Raw genomic sequence first — 24,874 nt, forward strand, 5'->3', positions numbered from 1 at the left:
AAATATCATAATATGGACAATTATATTTTAAAAACAACGTAAGAGAAAAACGTAGAGTGCCAACAGTAGTATGAACTAGCGTATGTGTGAGAATAGCAAAGTTGATTAAGTACCCGCAAGTGCTCTGAAAGTAATGCCTCCTATTTATTTCCACAGAAACAACAACAGATAAAAAGAGAACAGCACTATTTGATAGAGAAAATTCCCAGCTGCAAAACACTATTCTTCAACATAATCACAATTAGCTGTGCACTTTCACCACAAATGAACAAAAGCCTGCATGTCACACTTGTAATAATCTGCACAGCTATCTAGAACATGGATTGTCTTTCATGTTGTCACTGCTGCAGACACTCACCACCCCATGCCTCATGGTGTCTACATGCACTGTTTGGTCTCTATTAAACCTTCAGTGAGTGTCAATGAATGTCAATGGGGGCCATTTTTTATGCCTGGAGGAATTCAGTGACACAATCTTGCATCATACACACTTCCACATCAGATGTGATATTGTCAGATTACCCCTCTGCTGCCATCTGCCACATGACAATAAAAGGTAACAGAAAACAGTCAAGAAGGTTAAGCCTCTACTGCCATATCATCAACATCCTCCTCTGACATTGTGAGCCAACATCATAAAACTGAAATAATTAACCTGACACAGAAAAATGTTGAAGCCTGTTACAGTGAATATTATAACAAGCACAATGACATTTTGGCTGAATTTCATAATGACAATGGACTACAAAGTTTACAGAATGTTTACAGCAGTATTTGAATCTAAATAGACACTAATATACTGCTGAACAGAGGAAAAAGAAAAAAACTGTAACTCATGTAAAAGTAAGTTCCAAAGTTCCATGTATCTGTTCTGTCCTTCGTTTTGTGTGTATTTTTTTTCTGGAAAACCAACAGTGAAAACTTAAAGTTTCTTTTTTTTGTGTGGACCTCTTTTTTTTTTTTTTTTTTTTACCTTAACACATTATAAAGGTAGAATGAAACCATGGAAAAAGTTCGTACAACAGGTTATCAGAATGTCTGATAACTGTATTCAGATGTCCTAAGGAAAAAGAAGCCATCCGTAATTTAAAAGAAACAGCATAATAATAAATGCAAATTAGTAAAATAATGTATTTTTCTGAAGGAAAAAAAAGCTTATCAGAGTTTCCAGTCTACCAAGCAAAAAGTAAAATCTTACTGCGTTCTGTAGACTTCAGCACCAGCACTGAAGTACACTTGTGAACTTCACTGTTGCAATTTTCATCATTGATATCTCACCAAGTAGTGAAGTGCAAGTTATATGAAGAAGGAGCAAGGCAACTTACCACAACAGTAATAATATAATCTTATATTATATAATCTTATAATCTTTGTCCCTATTCTTGGTTAAAACACTATGACTTCAATAAACATAGAAACAGCTTAGTAAAATCTGAGCAACTAATGAAAAAAATTAATTGTGGAAGTTTTCTAAATCAAAATGTGGTAAGCCAAACATTCCAATAAACAAAGAAAAATCCAAGGAACTCAACTTTATGCATGTAAAATAAAATTACCTTCCCATTTTCCGATTTTTGTATTGCTTCTGCAATTATTAAACAAAATCATAATTAAATAAATAAAAACATATACCTGTGCTGCAGCCCAAATACAGTCTATATGTTGAGTACTAAGTCTCCCTTCGGCTGCAAGGAAATTCAGAATCACTTGGCACTGTTTGATGATCTGCAAAGTGAAAACATATTGAGGAAAGATATACTAGAACAAGTTAGGCCTTGATATCCACACCAAAAATGACAGACATAATTTTATACAAACCTCAATGTGTATGTTTGGTCCAAAAATGTGTTCAACTACATTGTTGTTGATAAGCCAGTCTGCAAGCTCTTTTGCAATTGACCTAGAGATGGGAGGGGAGGAAAAAAAAAGAAAGAAAGAAAAAAAAAAAAAAAAAAAAGGAGGGGAGGAAATATATGTAAAAACTAACTTTCTATAATAAATATCCAGTATTCTTCCCTAGCACACAATTTCATTTAAATTAACATCTATAATTACGGTAAGCATAAAAAAATGTTTCTGAACACAGTACATTCATTCACTGTTCTCTGTAGTTTTACTTCAGTAGGAAGACCAATGCCAAACATCAACATTTCCCATTTATCCCTCTAGATTGACAGCAAACATGTAAACAACAATTATACCAATTTTTTTTACTGCTTAAGAGTTCAAAGATCACTGGAAGACTACTTTCAGAGACTTTACAGGAAGTTTTTGATTTAAAAAAGCTGCTACTTCATCTGAGTTTATAATAAAATTCCAAAACAACTACTGAGTTTGCAAATGTAACTAAAGCTAGGAGTGATGTAAATGATTTTTATAAGAAAAGCCCTTAAACATTTTTTAGATTTTCCAGAGTAAACAGCAATTCATACAGTTTCAAAAACCTATGTATTTACATTGCCAAACTTACAGATACAGACAGCACACAGATATTTTAAAATCTTCATCTTGTTCCATCCACAGCAATGGACAGTCATTGACAATCCATAATGAAATATTCAAACAGAACAAGACAAGGAATCTGAATTTTCCAAAATAAAAGTTATAAATAAAAATTCCAAAACTAACTGCCCAGCCTGGAAACTAGTGTATAAGCTCCTTTTTATGCATTGTACATTGAAGCGTTTGTTATTCCAGATTTTGGCAATTAAAGTACTTAAAGTACATTCCCTTAAGTACATTTCAGTACTTAAAGTACAGTCTCTAGTTTAAATGATGCTGAAATAAAAGTGCTCTGTCACACAAACAAGAGAGAAGGGGAGAGAATGGGTTTCTCAGAGGAGTACAGGAATAATTATCTTTTACCACTATTACCTGTGCTGCAAATACAGCCACTATTATTGTGGATTGCAAAGATTGTCAGTCTTAGAACTACAATAAAACTGGTTTTTTAGGTAAAAAAGGATTTCCTTGCAGGCAATTGAAAATCAAATTCACCTTTTTGCAGCATACTGCCAATTCCACGGTTGTTCTGAACTGCCTGATTGCTGCAGATGAATTCCTACACTGCCTCATTCCATTCTAAAGTTCTTTGAAATATGATTTGAAAAAAGTAAGGTCCCCCAGACAGTTATGAACTAACTGGTTTGCAAGATCTGACAATTTAACAACGCTATCATTTGTGACTTGCTAATAAACCAAGGTAGAGGTAGAGTATCTGCTCAGAAAAGAGCTTAAAAAAGGTACATTGGGTCTATTTTGTTTTTTAACTTCCAACAGCCTCATTAAATAAATAAAAAAATAAAATTAACCACTACTCATAAAACTTCAGACACCAATCCCAAGCCAAACTTCAGAGTATGCATTTTACATATGCATTCAGAAATCGGTTTGTAACAAAATATGAAGAAACGTTCTCATGTGGGATCTTACAGATTTTACAGCTGAAGCGGTTGTTCGATTGAATATATCTACCAGTATCCCTTGAAGACCAAAATGGCTCTGAACAACACTCTTATCCATCTGCCTCCATGCTGACAAGCAGAAGTGAGTACAGTGGCACTGTCCACATAGCTCAAGAGCTTGTAGCCCTGTGACTTTTCATGCCGTTAGATCACTAGTCTTGGCATTAGCCTCAAGATCAGAATAATAGAAAACAGAGTTCTCACAGATTTACTTGTGAAATGTGAGCAATCAGTTTAATTTCTTATGTGAGAAAAATGGTCTTTACTCTTGTTTCATATGCAAACTGCATGGTAGCAAAATAAATGAATTTGTTACTGATGAAGAGCCAACCAACATAAGGACTACAATGTAAGTGTTCTGGGAAGTAATAAACCTACAGTGTATACACACTCATAAGGAGAAGTGATGGAATTCAAAATCAAAAATCACCATCTGTCTTACATTACAGTTTCCCAGCCCCACATTCTTGAACACTGAATGTCACTCCCTCCTTTACAGTCAGTTTGCTTCCTACTTAACTCTTACTGCTTTGTACTGCTTTTGTCCTACTGTGGTTGAAAGGATCCTGCTACATGACACAGCCAAAAAGCTTTAGTTTTCATTCTCATATAAAAGGTAGACAGACCTGGTGACACGACTGAACATACACCCACTGGGTGCAGGAGATCTGAACGGAGACATTTCTGACTATGAAATTTGAAGAAACATAACATGTCTGAAAAACACTTCAGAGTTAACACCAGAGTTATAAGTCAACTGAAGTAATTTTCTTCCAGCACCACTTAGTTTCTTCTGGGATCTGGATTGTTGGATCTGTATCAGTGACAACAAACCCCAGGTAAACACTGCCAGATTCACTGTTATTGCTAATCCGTAAGGACACAAGACACAGTGCTCAGTATGACACAATAGCCATTAGATGCTGTACTCAGAGTTATATGTTGTATTCTGGCTACCTCAAAGAAAAGAAAGAGAACTCTTTCCTGAGTTGGCTCCTACGCCATCTTATTAAAGAAGTATAACAACTCTTCATCTCTAGTCTTCAAGTTTTCTTCTGAGAAATAATGGATTACTCTTCTGAAGGAATGCCCTTTTTTAATACATGTACTCTCAAAGATAAGATTTTTTTGCCTAGCGGTTTTCCTTGAATGTTTCTTCACACTTGAAAACAGACTGAACACCTTAACTCACAAGCAATTTCAGAACCTCACACAAACAAAAAAGCAGAGCAATCTTGAACAACTTTTTACAACAAACCTAGTAAGTATAATCTTCAGTATTTTCACAGATTTCATTCTGATTTATAGCTATATTAACATTCCTGTATATATAGTCTGTATTCTTCAAAAGAAAGAAGTACTCTTTCACAGAATGATTTGCAAATTATTATATGATTACTAGTATGTGATACCACTATATGTCAGATAATCCATAGAGGTATGCTCTTCCCTCTAATATGAAAGCAGCTGTACAAAGATCTGTTCTACAAACAACATATTTAAGCCCTCAACACTTAAGATTTGAGAACATTCACCTTTGAAATAACACGTATCAGCTCTCTGTGGTAGATTTAGTAAAGGCAAAAGGAGAAAATGAAGTGAGGGGAGCAGACATGCTAGTTTAATTGTCTCTAAATCTCTCTCTGGCTGGAAATCTACACAAAATATTGGGCTAGACAACCTCTAGGCTTCATTAATTTCTCCCTAAACTTTTAATAGAATTCACAATCAATTAATATCTTTTGAAAACAGATGTTCTAGTTCCAAGAAATTAAACTCAACCACTTTTAACATTGATTTGTCTATATTCCACAAGACTGGAAAAAAGAGCAGAAGTGTCTGTTTCTGATAAAACCTGATGTTTCTGAACTGCATTTACAAAAGGTATTTCATTCATTGCTGTGAATAAATCCAGAAAGTAACTATTGTGTATACGTTTCCTGGTAGCTCTTAAAGAATGCCTCCCTAAAGGAAGACTGTGTTAAAATCCTAGAAAGATTTTAAGCTAAGGCTGAGGTGGGATACGTAATAACCACAGGAACATCCAGATTCAGGAACCAATCCCACACCGAAGTAACCCCCCAAAACAAAATCTTATTTACCCAACCAGTCTATTCCCATTACAATCCACCATGCAGCTACAGAAACACATTAGCTCAGTACCAGATAAAATCCAGCAATGTTTCTGAAAAAAACGTAATTCAAAAACTCAAAAAAACAAACAAACAAAAAAAAACCCATAGCAAAAACAAGTAGCTTGCAAAGAACGAACACTAACATTTCTTGACTAGATCACTGAAATATAGCCTATGAAAATAATCACAAACAGGAAGAGTTGATCTTAACTTTTTAGGGTCAAAAATGTGAACAGCACATAGTAGCCACTTTCCCAACAAACATTCAAGTTCTTTTGTTGTTTTTTTTTTTTTATTATTATTTTAATCAGCATACATCTCCCTATTTGACAGGCACCAGAAGTATAACACAGTTGAACTACAATGTATGCCACTAGAAAGAAATACTAGAGAGCTGAGTGAGTAACTACAGTATTCTGTTTTTGGAGAAAACCTGGGAAGATCCATATGAATGTGGAAATAGAGAGAGGGGGAAGAGGCTTTTAAAATCAAGTTGCTATAAACTCATTTGGTGAGTCAAGGCAAAATACAAGAATGTACTCAACAAACTAACAAAACAGTAGTGAAGGAAAAAACCAACACAAAACTTGCAGCTTAATATCTGCTTAAGAGAGAAGAGAAAGAAGAAACAATTTAGATCCCTATGTTGACAGGTGATGTGAATTTTTAGTGAGGTCAGTCAGGTTCTAAAAATGAGGAGAGAAGTCATCTCAGCTTCAGCCTGAACTCCAAACCTCAAATTCCTGGCCTGCCAAGTGCTGATATTGCTGTTTTCACAAACCAACAGTTCCTCATTAAGGAAATGAAGAATACTTTCTCCTCTTACAGTCCATATAGGAAAAAAATCATTCTCTCCATTAAGAAAATGACCAGTTTTCAGAAAGTGACCTCAGTCAAATAGTTTTAGATATCACTATTCAAAACCAAGAAGACTCTTCTTTTCAATCTCATTGCTTTACCTCTGGTAAATTTCACATTCCTCAAAACCCATATTCCTCAATACCTTAGATAGTGCCTTAGATATTGGTATTATTTTATTATTTTGATATCAAAAATTAGATTCTATCTTAAAAACCAGGAACACCAAAATTACAGGTATCATTCTGATGGATAAAGTTGAGTCAGCAAGACACAGCACGCGGCTGGACAGTATCAATCAGCACGAACCCTCAACCCTGCAGAAGACAAGTCAAGTATACTGAATGTAAAAAGACGTGCAAATATCTACAGCTAGAGAACAGATTTCCCTTAGCTTTCTGCTGCTTCCCAGTGAAAGCTGTGAAATCCAACATTCTCCCTAGGCAAAAAATACTTCAGCTTGTCTTACAGAAAAATCTGCAATCCATGCAGATAAAGGTGGGAAGCTACTGTTGCAAAATATTTGCGAAAAAAAATCTGATACTTCCATACAGGAGGAAGAGCTAGAACTACCTTGTAGCTCTTAAAAGGAAAAAAAAAAAAAAAAAAAAAAAAAAAAAAAAAGATACCTCCCACAAACCCACCTTATAAAGATATAGAAGCAGAAACTGCAAAGGTTGACAGTTCCAAATGCATCTGAAAAAGTCAAAAGACATAAGTGGGAAGACCACAAATAATGGAAAACATCTTTCTTTGATAAATCTGCAGAGGCTACAAAGGTACAAAATAAATAAGACTTCTCCTATGACCAAGGAAAAAAAATAGGATTGAAGTGCTTTCCTTTTGCTGTCAATTCCACAAGCACTTTCTGATCCAAAAATTTCTCATGAATTAAGTCTAGTGAGATCTCTAGCTTTGTACTGAAAGAACTGCAGAAGAAAGACATTTTTCCCCATCCTTCTGTGTCAAACTTTCGTGATTATTTGGCCTGCAAAATAATAGGATACGTGATTCCAAAATGTGAATACAAGTAGCAACACTTGGTATTGATTTGTACCCAATTTGTCAGGTAAAATATCAGAATGACTGGAATTCAGATTAGAAAAAAAATCACATACTACAAACATGGGAAAAAAAGGTATTCTGTTAACAATGCATTCCTTTCAAATGACATGCTTACAGATGCCCTTGCCAAGAAAGTAATATCCCAGAGGAGAACTTGACAATTTCCTTTAGCTTTAAGATAACTGATCTTTTTCCACAGTACATTTGCTCTTCTTCAGGGAAATTTAACACCCTCTTTTTTGTGCTCCTCAATTTGTTACTACTTGTTAAACAATTCACTCACAATGTATTTCACAAAATAAACCAAGAAACACCTCAGTTTCAGATTCATAGCATGAAGCAAGGAGGAGAAAGAACGGATAAAACATGTTTGCCCGTCCCAGAGTAACAATACACCATGAACTGCCAGTACAAGACTGAAAACACCCCAGTCAACCAAGCCACCTCACTTAAAATCTTTCTACTGCATAACCTAAAAGCTAGTTTTATTCCTGCAGTATTTGCTTCTACTGATATCGAACAAAAGACTTTGGAAAAAAACCACACCTGCTAGGGCACAAATAATTTATTAGAATACTGCAAATATTGAGAAATGTACATTTGCTTAGTGAAATTGCGTTCAGGTTTCACTAGATTATAGTGAGATATTTACATCACACTCGAAGGTAATTCTATTTATTTTTTTTCCTGATACTATGTATCAAAATTCACTTCTAAATAAATGGATGTCATGTTCCAATAAACAGACTCATGCCCACCTATTCATTTAATGATGAATGACTTGAACAAAAAGACTGCAAGCAGTCTTCGGTTTGTATTCTCAAGGTATTTCCACATTTTTCTGGAAGCAAAAATATCATAGATTCTCATTCTTTTTAGAGTACCAACTTATTAACACAAATTCCACAAAGCATTTAAGTTGCTATTCCCATGAACTTTACAACATTGCAATCAAAAACTGAAATAGGACTGCTGCTAGAGCTAAATAAGCAAGTGTTAAAGAAAACCAACTAACTACATAAAAAAAGGAAGCCAACTGCTGCTGTCATACACACTGCTAACCCGGAAAAGATACTGGAGGTTGTGTGTATCTAGTGAAACAAGATAAACATGTGGATACAATTCCTAAGATATGAGGAAAGTACATATTTTAAGTAAAATCCTACATTTTAGAGAATTTGTCTAGGAATTCAAAAGAATGCTTATTTCACCCACCTAAATACAAAATTTTGTCTAAATCATAAACAGTTCTAATGTTAAGTTTAAAGCTGTCCAAACATCATACATTTCCTTAATGGAATACAATCCCACGCATTAAACTTCACAAAGATTTATAGGAGTCGTGTTTAAAATTGTTACACTCACCTGAAAGGGATTTTGGAAAAAAAAAAAAAAGAAAAAGAAAAAACAAGCAACAAAAACCTGTTCTAAAAGCACTTTCTCACAAAATTTGGAAAACTAGTAACAAGAATGGGTGCCAGTGACAGAAAAACAAGTCTTAGTTAACTACAGTATTAGAAGCAATGAAATGACAGCAAAAATATTACTTGGATGTGAGTTAGCTAGTTCATATTTATACTTCATAGCTGTTACAGGAATTTATTATTTCATAATCTACATTTTCCTAAAGGTTACCATATCTCCTTCAAAAAAACAGTAAAAAAATCCACAAATATTTAGTAATACTTCAGAAATAACCATTTAAAAACATTTATTACACCCCAATAAAAATATTTCTCACAAACAGCTCAGATGATCAGATTCCCAATGTTTTAAATCTACAACAATACAGAACTGCAATTATACAGAGCAGTTGAAGTATGTAATATTCCTACTTACGTTTCTGTGTCTGAAACTAATGACTCATTATTACAGACATCATTGAAGGTATGAAGTTGATTCTATAGTTAGAAAAAGGAAGAAGAAAATAAAATGTTATCTAAATATGTTGTAAAGTAGTTCTGCTATATTTATAAATAATATTAGTAACAGAAAAGACGTCTTTATAGTCCTTGCAGTGATTTTAAGTAAACTCAAAAATTTAAACATGCACTCTAGCAGGCAAGCAGGATTGATCTTACTTATTTGTTCATTCTTTTAAATCAACAATTCTTTTACTAAACCAGTTAAACAGTGTTAGAAAACTGTCCTCAACAGAAATCAAATGAAGGCATCTGGTAGTATCGTTGCACATAGCTCTTCATGAGTAATGAAACACACACTCTTAACAGAGGCTTCAGGATGAGTTTCTGTATCATTACAGAACTTACTACAACAATAAAGACCTCATTATTGGTAATGTGGCAAAAAAAAAAAGTCTACAAAGTGAGTTAAAATTTCAATATTCATAAAAATAGTGGAGGTTTTTTTAAAATTTTTAACAAGATGTCTTAAAGAAATCAACCTGTTAAAAGATCACGTCTCTCATGTTCTTTCTCACATTTATAAAACACCTCAGTAAATATGTCCATGAACCAAAACCTTTTCTGATTGTATACTAATCTTAATTTTGTTCAGGTTGCTAAAATTTATTGTTAATACCCTCAAAAGCCAAGAATTCTGAAAAGCTATATTTGATAGTGGGTTTAGTTAGTTTGTTGTCAAATTGTAATGCCTTTCTCTATTTACAGGAAAGCAATTTTATTTGTTACAAAAGTGTATTAACTCCATGCTCTGAAACTACAAATAAACTTATTCACAGAACTGCCTCATTTCACTATCAAGTTATTTCAACCTTCTCCTATTGTTAATTTAAGGAGATTGGAATAACTTGGTGCAGAATAGCTTGCATTATTGCCATCTATAAGAAGATAAAGCTGTCTTCAGAAGCATAAGCCCACTACCATGATCTAAAACTTAGTTCAATGCTGCATGAGAAAAGTGAATCGTTTCAATACCTGAATGTTATGATAGAGGAGGATGACAAGAGTACACTAGCAGAACTGGAATTTTAACATAAAAAATACACACAGATTTGACAAGTATGTTTTGCAGAAACTACAGATTGCAAATCCCAAGGCTGTCAATTATACAGACTAAACAATTTTTTTATGCACCTTTAAACATTTGGAATTTCTCTAGTATTTAGAAAGGCTTTCCATAAGAAATTCCCCTGGAGAAGTGCTCTCAAAGAAAATAATGAGATAGCTTTAATTATCTATTGTACAACTTGACATTATTGGATGAAACCATACTGGTTTTCCTCTGTGTTTGCAAGTTAAGGACTTTTAATAAAAAATACTCATTTCAAATGAAAAGAATAAAATTCCCATGAGCTTTCTCTTTCCCTCAGCTTCAACCTTCCAGAAACACAGGTGGCTCTGCGACCAATTATTTACATGAACATATTTTCAACATTTAAAGTTACGTAATAAAGCTTATTTTTTGTTTTGTCATTTTTAAAAAAAGGCATTGCAATGAAATTTTTGAAATTCCGATCAAATTTGTCACTTCTCTTCATCAAAAGAGTTATTCTTTTCTTCCTTGCAACAACTCAAGTTCATGCACTCCATAATTCTGTTGACAGTTCATCTCCTTCAAACTGTACACAAATATTTATACCTAATCTCAAAAATTTTAAGAGGGGAAAAAATGTGTTTTTTAAGAAACAAAATTGAATATGAGTAAAAATTAGTGAGACATGCAAGCTAGATTATGCAACGATTAACAAATAAGTTATTAATAGTAATTTTCAACGAAACACAGGATATGTTGGTTTTTTTTTTCCAGTGAAACACGGAACAGAACTTAACAAACAAGTTGACTGATTAGAACAGGGTCAAATAAAGTGAAAGGTAACTGGAGTTTCTGAATACGTTTTCAAATTGATCAGAAAGTGAGCGTATCGAAGTATGACTATTACCAATTTTAAATCTATGGTCACATGTTGACTCAAATTTCCCATACAGAATCCTTATCCAAAGGAATTTTGTCAAAAGGTGGCATTTATTATATTTGCAGGTTCATATGATTTCAACAACTAAAGACTTAGATTTTTGACATAACAGTGCAATACAAAGTACATATGGGAAAGTGATGCACCACCTTGTTCTCACTCACCTGGTAAAAATTTTCACTTCATGATATGTTATCAATAAATATCAAAGACAATAACATTTTTCAATTTTTTGTGATACATATGAAAGACTTCAAGAAACTGAAGACACCTCTGCCCAGACACTCAATCCATCTAATAAAGATGTTCTGGTTACTGAGTACAACAGAAGGAAAACAAAGAAAGCTAAGAATGGAAAGCAATCTCCCTAGCTACTCGTGTGTCATGGTCCAGTCATCGAGGGAAATTAAACTTTCTACACAGGAAACCAATGCAGGAAGAAATAAATGTGCACTGTCTAATTTCTGTACTGATTTTTATTTTTTCCTGGGAAAATCCTATAACGCTACATTTCTATCTTCACTAAAAACCTGGAAAAAAAAAAAGAATGCCCAGATAAGTTATGAATATTTATTCCTACATATTTAAGTTAATTTCTAACTAACTAGAAGAATTTGGAAATGAAAAAAGAAAAGAATCCTATCTGTGATACAATAGCAGACACAGAAAAGGGAACTTAGGAACTGAATGACAGGGAAATGAAACTGAAGTGGGACAAGGTAAAAACTTCTGGTGTATCTTAGTTTTCTATAGCTATTTCCAATTTGATATTCAATCACTCAAGCTTCATCTTTGCTAAAATTAACCTGCAAGTGTCTATCTCCAACCTTGTTTTGTAAATAAGAACTTAAGTCAGATGATATGACACATTATGTATACACTACTCCTCAAGAGAGGTAAGTCTGTATTTGGTGGTAAGCAGACACAATCCTCGTACGCCATACAGCACATATTCTGCGAGTCTCAAGAGTTTCCATGGAACTGAAAGGTTTAATTTTAGAACTGGTCATGTCAGACCAAATAGACCAAGACCAAATCCTCAGTTTTAGACAAATAAAAGTTGAAGAATGGAAAATATTTTGCGGTTTTCTTTATTCTAAAGTCTTGAATACAAAATGGAAGGCTGAAATTGCATTGGTTGGGTAGAATAATTCAATGAAATTACTTTGACAAATTCTAGCCACCAAAGTCATGAGTAGAAAAGAAAACTTCATAAAAGTAATCAAGAGAGCATATCAATAAAAGACAAGATTGTGTGAAAACACTAAGTGGTTTCATGATATTTTTGCAAACAGATCCTTGTTTGCAGTAAAACTTCCTGTAAATTTTGGCTCAAATTTCACAGATCTGGCAATTAAAACTGCTCCTGGCAAAACAAATAAACTAAATGAACCAAAGCTCAAAAGTCAAGAAAAAGTGTTAGATGCCTCCAAAGATTCTTCCATGAGATCTTTAAAAATAGAACCAAAAAAGAAAATTCCCCATGATTTGAATGAAAAAGAATAATGACTTGTCTCTGAGTTCCAAGTAGTTTTATAGACTATTTATATAAAAAAAGACTCAATAATTTATTAAAAAACAACATAACAGGGTTGTTTTTTTTCACATGCTGAAACCTATTTGCTTTAGTCGAAAAATACTGCAAAATGTTGCTTTTGATAATATCTGTTGCTAAAAATCTCACTTCGTCACTCAACAACCATTGATTGCAACATGTCAAAGCGTAACTATTTAAAGAGACACAATTTAACATTCCCCTAAAAGAACAAAATGCATAAAGATTAAATTCATGCATTCGTTTTGCATATGGATATGCACAAAGTAGCTGACAAAATCAACCGCTCAAAACTGAAGTGCTGCGGTAATAAAAACACAATGTAACTCAAACACTGGAAATTTACTCTTAAACCAGTGATACTAGAAATTACATTTTCCAAATCAATACTGAATAAAATAAAATTTCAAAAAGTGTGGCAGAGGGAAATTCCTTCTACATCCAAGCAATGACCATATTTTTAAATATATCTACGAGGTATGTTAAGAGATCTGTAACTCTACAAACATGAATGTAAATGGCAATGAAAAATCCAAACAAAAACAGACGCTGTATTTTCAGCCTAGGACTTCACAATCCTCCCAAGTTTTTGCACTATACAAAACAAACCTGAAAATTCACTTTATACTAATGAAGACAGAAAATCAGAATTCAAGCATCATGCATACTATGAATAGCATTTATGCAAAGTCAAAAATTATCTATGCATATAAACAGTAACAAATACACACTATCATTATTTCTTCTAACGGTTAAATTTCTCTGTAGTTTGCTTTACTATCTCTATTGAGTTAACTGTCTTAATGTTTTCCATTATATAAGTGCAAAACTAAATGACAATGGATTTGGGTACAAAAAGTACAGAATCTCTTAAAATAGCATTTAATACTTCATGGATATAATTTACATATTTTTTTTAAATGTAGGAGGTCATGTGTCAATGCAAATTAATTATTGGTATTTTTAAACAAAAATACATATATTCTAATGGAAAACACAGGTTTTTTTAAATTTTAAATTAACATTGTTATTTTAAATATTTAAATTGGTCAAAAATGCAACTGCAAATAATTCTACATATAACTACAGCAAAAAGTAAAATGAAATCTACGTAAACCTGTCTTGTATTTACTGACACTCAGTGACGAACAGAATAATTGAGTGATACTTTGTAATCTACTAGAGGAGAAGTTAAATGTGTCCAGAAAAGACTGCAAATCGTTCAACCATTCTATAATATTTTGTCTCTATTCATCGTTTTTTGTATTAAGGCGAACACGACAATAAGTCCTATAAATCTTATATTTAAGATTGTCAAACAAACCCAAAAACTGAAAAGACTCAGATTAGTAACGTTCACTTCTGTCCCAGTATGACTTGAATGCATATGTTGGAAACAATGACTGACAAAGGATTCACAATGTACACTGACTAGTGATGTGCACAACATTTCCATGGGAAAGACAAAACTGAGGATTTTTGTTTTAAATGTACTTATATTTTTTGCTGTATATATAGATCTTCTCAATTCAATTTCTGTTAATTGATGCAGAAATGCACTCTCTTGAGAAAGAGACTATACAAAACAAACAGGAAAACGGTACATATGATACAGAGAAGCAGCCAATCACAGTAATCAAAACAGTGTGAAGATGAAAATCAAAACATTGCTTTGTGGTAAGCAACAAATATAGCCATGTCAAGGGATTTAATTTCACACAGCTGACACAAAACATATTTAAAACACAGTTGTGTTTAGGATGGTAAATTGTTCAGGGAATATGTTACACTCATATCTCTCAGTGAACCATTCACAACCACGACTGTAATTTCCTAATATTGCATAGATTAGGGTTCTGCTGTTTTCACACATTAAAAAAAAAAAACAACCTGAAAAACAAGTCAGAAATTTGTAAGGCACAAAAAGACATTTTCTTCTAAAAATTATTATATTTTTAAAAGAGTTCTTACTGTTATTTGACTCAGCCCAGCCAATCTCATTGTTAGAGTTGGAGACATAAAGTATTTAAACGCAAGATCAAGACTTTCTTTATCAAAGCACAAAGCAGTATCCAGTGGCTCTTTAACTGTGCTCCACATTAAATCTGCCATGTTCCGGGCTGCAGTCTGTCGTAACTCCTGGTCTGATAGTTTGCATAAATACCTAGAATAAATTACAAAAGGAAGAATAGAAAAAAGAGTGTGATTCAAACTAGAACACTCCTGAAATACATCTGGATTACAGCAAGTATGTATTTCCAACAGCCCTAAGAGTACTAAGCCTTAAAATACCATTATCAATAGTCTATCAAAAGTTGACAACAATGAAAAAAACACTATGGAATTAGATAAAATATTATAAAAAATAAATACATTTCTTATTTTAAACCTCTTCAAATTTATTTTCAGAAGAAACAGATTTATGTAGAATGGCACAAATCTCATGCAGTTCTTTGGAGAGGCAGATTAGAAGCCTTCAGTATTTCAACTCCATCCAAACTAGATTTAAATACACAAAAATATAGTATAAATACGTTTGACAGTCTTGAATCTGGACCCATCCTGGGAAGACTTGACAAATATAAGAGAATATTATAAAATGCAAAAGAGATATTAAACTGCACTTAATTACACTTGCACACTATTCTTTCGCACTGCTGTATAAACATCAGTAAATTTAAAAAACAACAACAAAAAACCTACAGGCCTTCTTTCTTAGACTGAGGTCCTTTCTCGTAGCTCTTGTGTAGAGGCCTTAAAATAAACACGCTCCAGTGATACTTAACATTGTTAAACACAAAAAAGATGCTCTAGTGCAAATGATCAGAGACTACATCCATAACAGAAATCGTGGCTAAGTTAAAGAAAGACAAGATAAGGACCACTGAGGGTCCTTATTAATTATGAAATTTACTTCTTACACAGAGCAGTGTAAGTCAGATAATGGTATGCTTCTGTGCTATGATTTCTAAACAAAACTGACAATGAAAAGGCACAACTCACTTGAAAGAGTTCAGCAGCAAACCAGAGCCAGTAAACTACATCAAATCTACAGACAGGTGACAGGAGCTGCACTCTGACAAAATAAATTAACTGGTCCATGGTACAAAATGTAATCATTTCAACTCTCAGCAACTTTTGATCAATTTTACCTCCACATTTTTATATGCAAACTATAATCAGCCCTTGTTCCCAAAGTTCTTCAATCATAATATGCATTGTCATATTTTAGACAAGAAATCCGAAAGACCAAAGATCTTAAAAGAAATTATATGTAGAATGAAAAAAATTGTGTAAGTTTCCTGGTTTCAGCTAGGACAGTTGTTTTTTTTCCCCTCATCCTGTCTGGTTTGATACTACGTCTACATAGTACACTGATACATAGTACACTGATGCTTTAGATGTTGCTGAGCAGTGCTGTACAGAGAGCAAAGGACATTTCATTTCCTTGTACTGTCCTGCCAGAGGGGGCTGAGGATGTCCAAGGAGCTGGGAGATCTGGACAGCTGGCCTAAACAGGCCAAAAGAATATTTTATGTCATATGATATCATGTGAAAAAAAGATAACATTGACATGACCTGGCTAGGGCGGCAGCTGCTGCTCAGGGACTGACTGGGCACTGGTCAGCAAGTGGCGAGTAATTGTGTTGTGCTTCACATGTTTTGTAAATACACATAATTATCATTCCTGTTATTTCTCTCTTCCTTTCCTACCATATTAAATAGCTTTTCTCTCAACCCACAAATCAACCTTTTTCGTCCCCCCCTCCTCCCCCCCCAGTTCTCTCCCATCACACTGGAAAGAACAGAGAGTGAATGACTGTGTGGTGCTGCCGGTTTAAACTACAACAGACAGATAACGAGCGACTGTTGAAATAGGCAGGAAAAAACACAGTCTTTTTATACAGAAAGAAGGGTGTACTTGTGGCCTCACTAGATGTCACTAGCAGGGCTTTCACTGAAAATTCTGCTTACACTCAAAAGCTTGAAGCAATTATGCTGATCTAGTTAACAAAACAGATCTTTTTTTATCAAAATGCAACAGTATCGGTATATATTTATACACAAAGCTCACAGAACAACAATATCCTCAGGACTCTCTTAGCTCATTTACTGTATCTAGCCCTAGCTTGCATCAACTGCACCACATTTTTTAATTCATAGTACTGAGATAACATTTTTAAAATTCCCGCTTTCATAACGGAACTACCGCATATGTTTCATGCGGCCAGATATCCATGCTAGGGTTCCGAAAGAGATGGCTGATGTGGTCACCGAGCCGCTCTCCATCAATTTGAAAAATCATGCCCAGCCACTGGAAAAAGGGAATATTACTCCCATTTTTAAGAAAGGAAGACCCAGGTAACTACAGGCCAGTGAGCCCCACCTCTGTGCCTGGGAAGATCATGGAGCAGAACCTCCTGATTACCATGCTTAGGCACATACAAGACGAAGGGTGATCCAAGACAGTGTGGCTGCACCAAGCCACCACTGTGCCTGACCAATCTGGTGGCCTTCTGCGATGGAGTGATGGCTTCAGCGGATGGGTGAAGGGTGATGGATGTCATCTTCCTGGACTTTTGCAAAGCCTCTGACATGGCCCCTCACCACATCCTTCTCTCTAAATTGGAGAGGTGTGGATTTAAAGGGTGAAGTGCTTGATGGGTTAGGAATTGGCTGGCTGGTCGCAGCGGAAGGACTGTGATCAGTGATTCTATGTCTGGGCAGAGGTTGATCACAAATGGGAACTCCCCCAGGAGCTGATCTTGGAACCAGTGCTCTTCAACATCTTCATCAGTGACACAGATGATGAAATCAAGTGCATCCTCAGCAAGTTGAATGGTGCAGTTGATACGTTAGAGGGAGGGAAGCCATCCAGATAAACCTGGACAGGCTGGAGAAGTGGACCCATGAAATCCTAATGAGGTCCAATGAGGCCAAGTGCAGGGTGCTGCACCTGGGGCCGGAGCAATCCCAGGTGTTTATACAGAGTGGGGGGAGAAGTCCTTGAGAGCAGCCCTGCGCAGAAGGACCTGGGGGTCCTGGTGGACGAGAAGCTGGCCATGAGGCAGCAGTGTGCGCCTGCAGCCCGGAAGGCCAGCTGTGTTCTGGGCTGCATGAAAAAGGGGCGGCCAGCAGGAGAGGGAGGTGATCGTCCCCCTCTGCTCGGCTCCTGTGAGGCCCCATCTGCAGCGCTGTGTCCAGGCCTGGGGCCCCCAGCACAGCAAGGACATGGAGCTCTTGGAATGGGTCCCTAAGATGATCAGAGGGCTGGAGCACCTCTCCTATGGAGAAAGGTTGGGGGGACTGGGCTCGTTTAGCTTGGAGAAGAGACGGCTCCGGGGAGACCTCATTGTGGTCTTCCAGTACTTGAAGGAAGCGTGTAAAGAGGAGGGGGAACGGCTGTTTCCATGGGTTGATAGTGACAGGACAAGGAGGAATGTCTTCAACTGAGGTTCAGGTTGGATATGAGGAGGAAGTTTTTCACCCAGACGGTGGTGAGGCACTGGAACAGGTTGCCCAAGGAGGCTGTGGATGCCCCATCCCTGCAGGCATTCAAGGCCAGGCTGGATGTGGCTCTGGGCAGCCTGGGCTGCTGGTTGGTGACCCTGCACATAGCAGGGGGGTTGAAACCAGATGCTCCTTTTCAACCCAGGCCATCCTATGATTCCATAATTCATTTTCAGAGCTACAGAAATACTAAGCTACAAAGAACACTTTAAGTCAGTGTTAATTAAGAGTTTTCAATGTAGCAGGGTTATTGTAATACCTAAGCACAGTATAAACATTAAAAAATCACAGAATAACAGACTGTTAGAGGTTGGACCATCTGGTCCAACACCTGTTCAAGAAGGGCCACCCAGAGCATGCTGCCAGGACTACATCCAGGTGGCTTCTGAAGGCACCACATACGCCTTTATGAGTAAAATTGCATCTACATTAGAAAACTTATCAGCCCTACAGTGCTGATCATAGATCAAACATGATCATATTTCCACCACCAAGACTAAAGCTACTCAAATTTAGAATCACAGAATTGCTTGGTCAGGAAGGGACCTTAAAGATTACCTAGTTACAACCCCTGTCCATGGGCAGGATTGCCAACCACTTGGTCAGAAACTTGGAGAATAGGTTAAATCTCTTTCTGAAAGTGGAAAGATAGAGTGGCCTAAGCCATTTAATGTTTTTTGCCATTTTAACAAATTATGAAATATTTAGTTAGCACTGGCAATTAACACAAACTTTTCTTTATTCCTTACACTGACTAACTGTAAATTTGCTGCACTGCCTTGCATAACAAGAGTGTCATTGGAGCAAGGTCTAGTCAGCCCAAAATAGACTTTCTAAAAGCAGATGAAAGATTTATCCCATACATAAATAAAAGATGAACCTATGTGCTACTGTGAAATCATTTCTCTCCTATCTGTACTCTTAACTTTCTCATTAACATGTGGCAGTTAGTTTCACAACTGTGACTGCAGGAAAGCCAGTCCCCTTTCATTTAAGCCTGCAACCTAATGACTATTGGATTTTCTGTTGTTTTGAAAAACTGGAAATCATTCCCTACTTATTGCCTTCATGTCACTCGTAACAGCCATTTTCGTGGAAAAAACACAAAAACAACCAACCACCATCCCCAGCATGTGCCTTTTAATGTTTTAAAAAAAAAAAAAATCTCCTACCTTCTTTATCACCCTTACTATCATCTCAGTAGTACTTGTTACCATGTCACGGATTTATGATTTTTATTATCAGTATTCCACACCTTAACATTTTGTGGTGCACTGGGAGTTAAAGACTTAATTCTTCAGTTCCATGGATTGCTGATATTTCCAGCTACCTGGTTCTCAGGAGAAAAGAACTACATATCCCAGAAGACTTTTACTGCTCCGTTTCTGTTTTCTGTTTAGAGGGAAAGATAAAATTGCTCACAAGTCACAAGACTGCCTCTTCTTTTACCACTTGACTCTTCGGTGTGTGCTCCATCACCACCTTGCATTAGAGGAGGGCCCTCAGGTTTCAGATAGTCACTCTCTCTTTCCCAATCATTTATTTGATTTATTAGCTTCAATTCCAATTGTATTATATTGTATTATCTCCTATTTCACTATCATATTTGGTAAATTAGTTTTCTCCCTTAGCTTGTTGCTGTTGTTTTTGTTTTTAAGCCCATGTTGGTGGTCTTGGTAGGCACTCTAATAAAACTCAAATTCTTAAGAAAAATACTTTTGAGCAGAAGAGTAATTTAAATTTTTTCAGCTCTGTTCTTTCTTGTTGTATTGCACAGGAAACACTGCGGATCAAGAATTCTGATCAGAGCTTCCACTTCCTCTGCACATACCAGGACTGCGTTTGTGACTTGTACCAAGACTGACAGGCTAGTACTCTTCTGTCCGCTGGTATCATTTTGATAGAAAGCATGTTACAATGGGGTAGGTCTGTATCCAAACAAATAATTTTCATGCTGCTAAAATTAATTACAATTAAAGCCAGAACATTTTAATACACGAAACCTATTTCTCAGCCTCATTAAGTGTAATTTTCTGTTGCCCATCTTTTTAAATTGTTTTTATACTATTATAGTTAAGACAATACAATCTGCAAGAGCATATTTATTGATATTAAGAAAATCAGCTTTGACCATAATAAGCACATTTCTGAAAGTACAGTTACAGGAAATTCAAAGTCTGGAGAAGTTTTTGGGCCAATGCAAGAAAAGTTACTTTTAAGGTCAGAACACTGAAGAACTAGCAGTGACCAGTATATAGCAGTACTGAAATCTCAGTGCTTACATATTACTCTCCCACTTCCATCACCTCATTGCAAATTTTCTTTAAAGTTCTAAGAAAATTGTTTTATGATTGATCCTGATGTGCCAGCATAGGGCTGAATGTCATATGAAAAATATTATTCTCAAGATTGATCCAATCCACATTGAAATCAGGTAGGTGGAACAAGCTGCCTTAACTACCTCTAAATGTTACCATCACTCACCTTATTAAAGTAATGCAGAAAAAGCAACAACTTGAATGATTAGAAAGTACATGTAAGTAGGTATTCAAAATGCCCTCAAGAACAAATTCTTAAATTAAACATTTACCTGATAACGTAAGTCCTAAAGGGTATAATGTGCTGCATGACAGCAGGGATGTGTAGCCATATTCTGATCTATAACGTAAAAATATACATAGATAAAAATTTGATTAATGACATTTAATAAGAGTGTTAAAGAATGAAATATTGCTGGTACATTTGCGCATGCAACCCCCACTCTGAAAATGGCTTTGTTGTTTTTTCCATATCAATCATTTCAACTTGCTAATTTTCTGATTTTCAAGGCTAGGTGAAGAACATTCCTGTGACTTTTAACATTTTTCTCATCTAGTCAAATAGGAAATAAAAGATCTCTGTGTAAGATCTCAGGGTAGTATGATTTGTGAATTTTCTGCAGCTTGTCCTGTAGGAATAACTACTGCTCAGCCATGTGTTGGTCTTGTTTTGTGGGATTTTTTTGTTTGTTTTTTTAAAAGTCCACATTAGAAATTCTGTTCCTTACAAAAGACTTCAAAATCATGAAAAATGACTTTACTTGTGTTGACTTTTTGCTTCTTAGAGTTTATACACCCTATGAAATAAAACTATGTTTTATAACCAGCAAGAAAAAGCAGACCTTTTCAAATACTGTCTTTGCATCCCTGTGTTCACCACACTGCCTTTACCACTTTTACACAGCTGTACACAGTAAGAAAATACATGCAGAAAAGAAACCTGAAACAGCTTTTTAGCACTGCTGTGAGGAAAAGAGGACCAACCAAACTACTTAACTGGATAACGTACAAGTTCCATCTGCATTTCAAAAAGGAATGCTGAGCCTGTTAAACCTGTTACAGAAAGACAACTAGGTACCAGGTAAGGGATCTAGCACAGATGCAGTGTTAGCAGCTGTTACTACTACTGATATAATTTAAATAACACGTGCACAGTACACAGCTCTTCCCAATAGATAACAGTGACAGTCACTCAAAGTGACATGTCAGTTTACATCTCCATGCTTGTTCTCAGAAGAAAGTTTAATTGTTGCAAGTGACACAATAAATTCTGGCTAAGAACTAAATTTTCACAAGTATTTTGGTAAATTATACATGCAGAAAATGCTACATTCCTCTTCTGGCTAGGAGAAAAAAAAGACTAAGCAAAAAAAAACTGTATGATAGTTATTTTAAATGTTTGTGGAATCAGCCAAATCACACGCGAGTCAGCTCCAAAAAATATTTTTAGACTTACTTTTTATAATGTAACTAATACAACAGCAATACCAAACTATTTCACAAGTCAAACATGCCAGATCTTTACACTGCAAAAAAGATCACATTTGGAATAAAACACTGAATCTACCTGCTGCCTCAATAAGAAGGAAAAAAAAAAGAAAAAAAGAAAGAAAAAAAAAAAAAAGACCAGCACACTAAATACATAAAGTTTGACTAGAAGATGCTTGGACTAGAAACAAAAATTAAATATTTTGTCAGAAAATTGCAAGACTGACAAACATATTGTTGCATTCAAACTATCAGATTTATAACATGATCTGTACTGATTTCCACACTCAAGCATGAAGGGTCACAAGGAAATACATTTCCTTATGGAATAAAGGTAGCAAAGGATTTTTATCATTTTGTTTCATTGTTTGTAGCAATTTCCACTCTGTATTAATTCAAACTTCTACAGCCATTTCAGTCATCTGGATGTCTGCATTACATTACAAACTTCATTCATAGAATTAAGTTAATTATCCTGTTATAAATGAAAGCAGTTTTCATTGTGAAACCAAACAAAGTTTTATATTATAATAGATAACAATAATGCAAAAACAAATACACTCTTTTATGTTACATGTTCTTTATCACAGGCAATTCATTTCTAAAAGATAGTGCCTCGCTCAATTAGAATGATTTTCGGTGGCGTTTAAACTCCCCACAGAAGCTCCAGGTCATGGATTTCTCTGCATCTCTTAGTTCTTTCAGGAGACCAACATTACATTGGGTGCAAATACCACAAAATATGAAATAAGGGAAGGAAGGTGGAACAAAATATGCCTAAAATATGACTAAAAATGCCACAAAATATTTTAAGACAGAATAGTGCTGCTGCAATGTATGTTGCTATGAAAACATTTTGCAGAGCTGCAAGTTGGAGAAAAATAAGACTGCCAACTAGTCAGATCCCTTATGGATGCCTTGTCCCTAGAGGTCTTCAAGGCCAGGTTGGATGGGGCCCTGGGCAGCCTGGTCTGGTATTAAATTCAGAGGTTGGTGGCCCTGCCTGTGGCAGGGGAGTTGAGGTCCCTTCCAACCCTGGCCATTCTGTGATTCTGTAATACTGCATTATATTGTATTTGCTGGCTTCATTACAGAAGTAAGGTAGTCTGATTAAGACTTCGAGTGAAAGAAAATTTACCGTACAAAACATTTCAAGAAAACATCTTTTCAGTATTTTTTTCTGTCCTCTGTGTATAGGAAACACAAGTAACCATCACCAAGCAGTTGTTCAGTTGTCCTGAACAACTTACTAACTCGTTCTGGTGGCCTTCTCTTGAATGCATCTTTACAGCACACCTGATGAGATTCGCACCTTCCTTTTAGAAAAAACAGTGCAAATCCTTCCCACAGCACGATGTAGCTTTATCTACTAGGAGCTTAATGCTACAGGTTATTAGGAGAGTCATTTGTTTTCAGTTTATTATTTCCAAATTTAATTCCTGAAGATCACTAGATCTATCTTTTTAATGAAAAACAATTGGTCCATCTACATTAAAATCTTACTTAAAAATATTTTTTGAAACATTCAAGATAGTAGCTAAACAACTCATTCTTCTCACAGATTTTAATTCCAGCATTACTATTTCTAGGAATCTTCTAAACGATGGCTACTGAAATGCAATTCTTGAGAGCTTATATTACTGTGAAAATGTATTTAACAATAACCATACACTATTGTTCCTGCTTTATATATTGGTACCACGTAACACTTGGTCTGCTCTCAAGTTTGTACCAGAACCTATTTCACTATAAACATGAAAATCAGGTACAACAATTCAACTTGCTGTTTTCTCTCTCTGCTTATTTTAATATAATGGGGTTAGGAGCAACTCAGCTGCTATACTGGAGCAAGACACATCAGCAGGTTGCTCTGACAGCTGCTAGAGGTGAAGAGCTTATCAGATCCTACAGAAAGGGGCAGAAGAGAATGCAGCAGTGTAACACATGGAGGTCCTCTAGCAGTCCTCCTGCATAACATTACATGAACTGATTGCATCATGCTTTACCAATCTGTTTTCTGACCTACAAGTCAAGAATCATTACATTGGAAGGGTAAGGAGTAGGAAATACAGATCACAAACACTGGCTTTATTTCAGTAATTGGTTCTCTCAATGAAAACATATTTCAGTACTCATTTATAACATCATCCTGGATGTTCAGTAACAGCAAGGAAAAGGTGCGTGGAAACAAGGATCTGATTTTAAACATTTAACATTGTTGCAATCAACATAAAAATTATGGTAAACTCACTTCTCAGAAGGCACAGCAAACTACTGTTTTCCCTTATACCCTTATGCAATATCCACAAGACAGGTCACAACTTAAAATTCACGTTATACTAACTTCACTAATCCTTTTTCAGAAATAAGTTTTCATTTCTCTTACCAATCTCCTTCAGATTTCCACCAAAGTTAATTCATAACTTTGGAGGAAAACACTGCTATTATTCCAAAATGAACAAACAATGAAGGGTGCTTACTTTAAAACTAAGTAATAATAAAACACGGCTCCCTCTACATTTCAAATGTGCATAAACGATAAAACCACAGAAAACCGAAAGGAAAATAAACCCACAGGCTTCCCC

At 35.4% G+C, this 24,874-nt stretch overlaps 1 protein-coding gene across 7 annotated transcripts in view; it reads right to left on the reverse strand.

The window, feature by feature from the left end:
• USP34 (ubiquitin specific peptidase 34) overlaps positions 1-24,874 on the reverse strand; it is a 132,922-nt gene that overhangs the window by 79,440 nt on the left and 28,608 nt on the right. For all 7 annotated transcript variants that reach the window (XM_052690197.1, XM_052690203.1, XM_052690214.1 and 4 more), the window contains exons 6-10: positions 21,074-21,141; positions 14,944-15,136; positions 9,362-9,423; positions 1,819-1,900; positions 1,633-1,725 (exon numbers count right to left, since the gene is read on the reverse strand). In XM_052690197.1, coding sequence (XP_052546157.1) covers positions 1,633-1,725; positions 1,819-1,900; positions 9,362-9,423; positions 14,944-15,136; positions 21,074-21,141 — 498 coding nt within the window. The remainder of the gene's footprint in view (positions 1-1,632; positions 1,726-1,818; positions 1,901-9,361; positions 9,424-14,943; positions 15,137-21,073; positions 21,142-24,874) is intronic.

The sequence above is a fragment of the Tympanuchus pallidicinctus genome, unplaced genomic scaffold, assembly GCF_026119805.1.
Source record: "Tympanuchus pallidicinctus isolate F22 unplaced genomic scaffold, pur_lepc_1.0 scaffold1, whole genome shotgun sequence".
Lineage (NCBI taxonomy): Eukaryota > Metazoa > Chordata > Aves > Galliformes > Phasianidae > Tympanuchus > Tympanuchus pallidicinctus.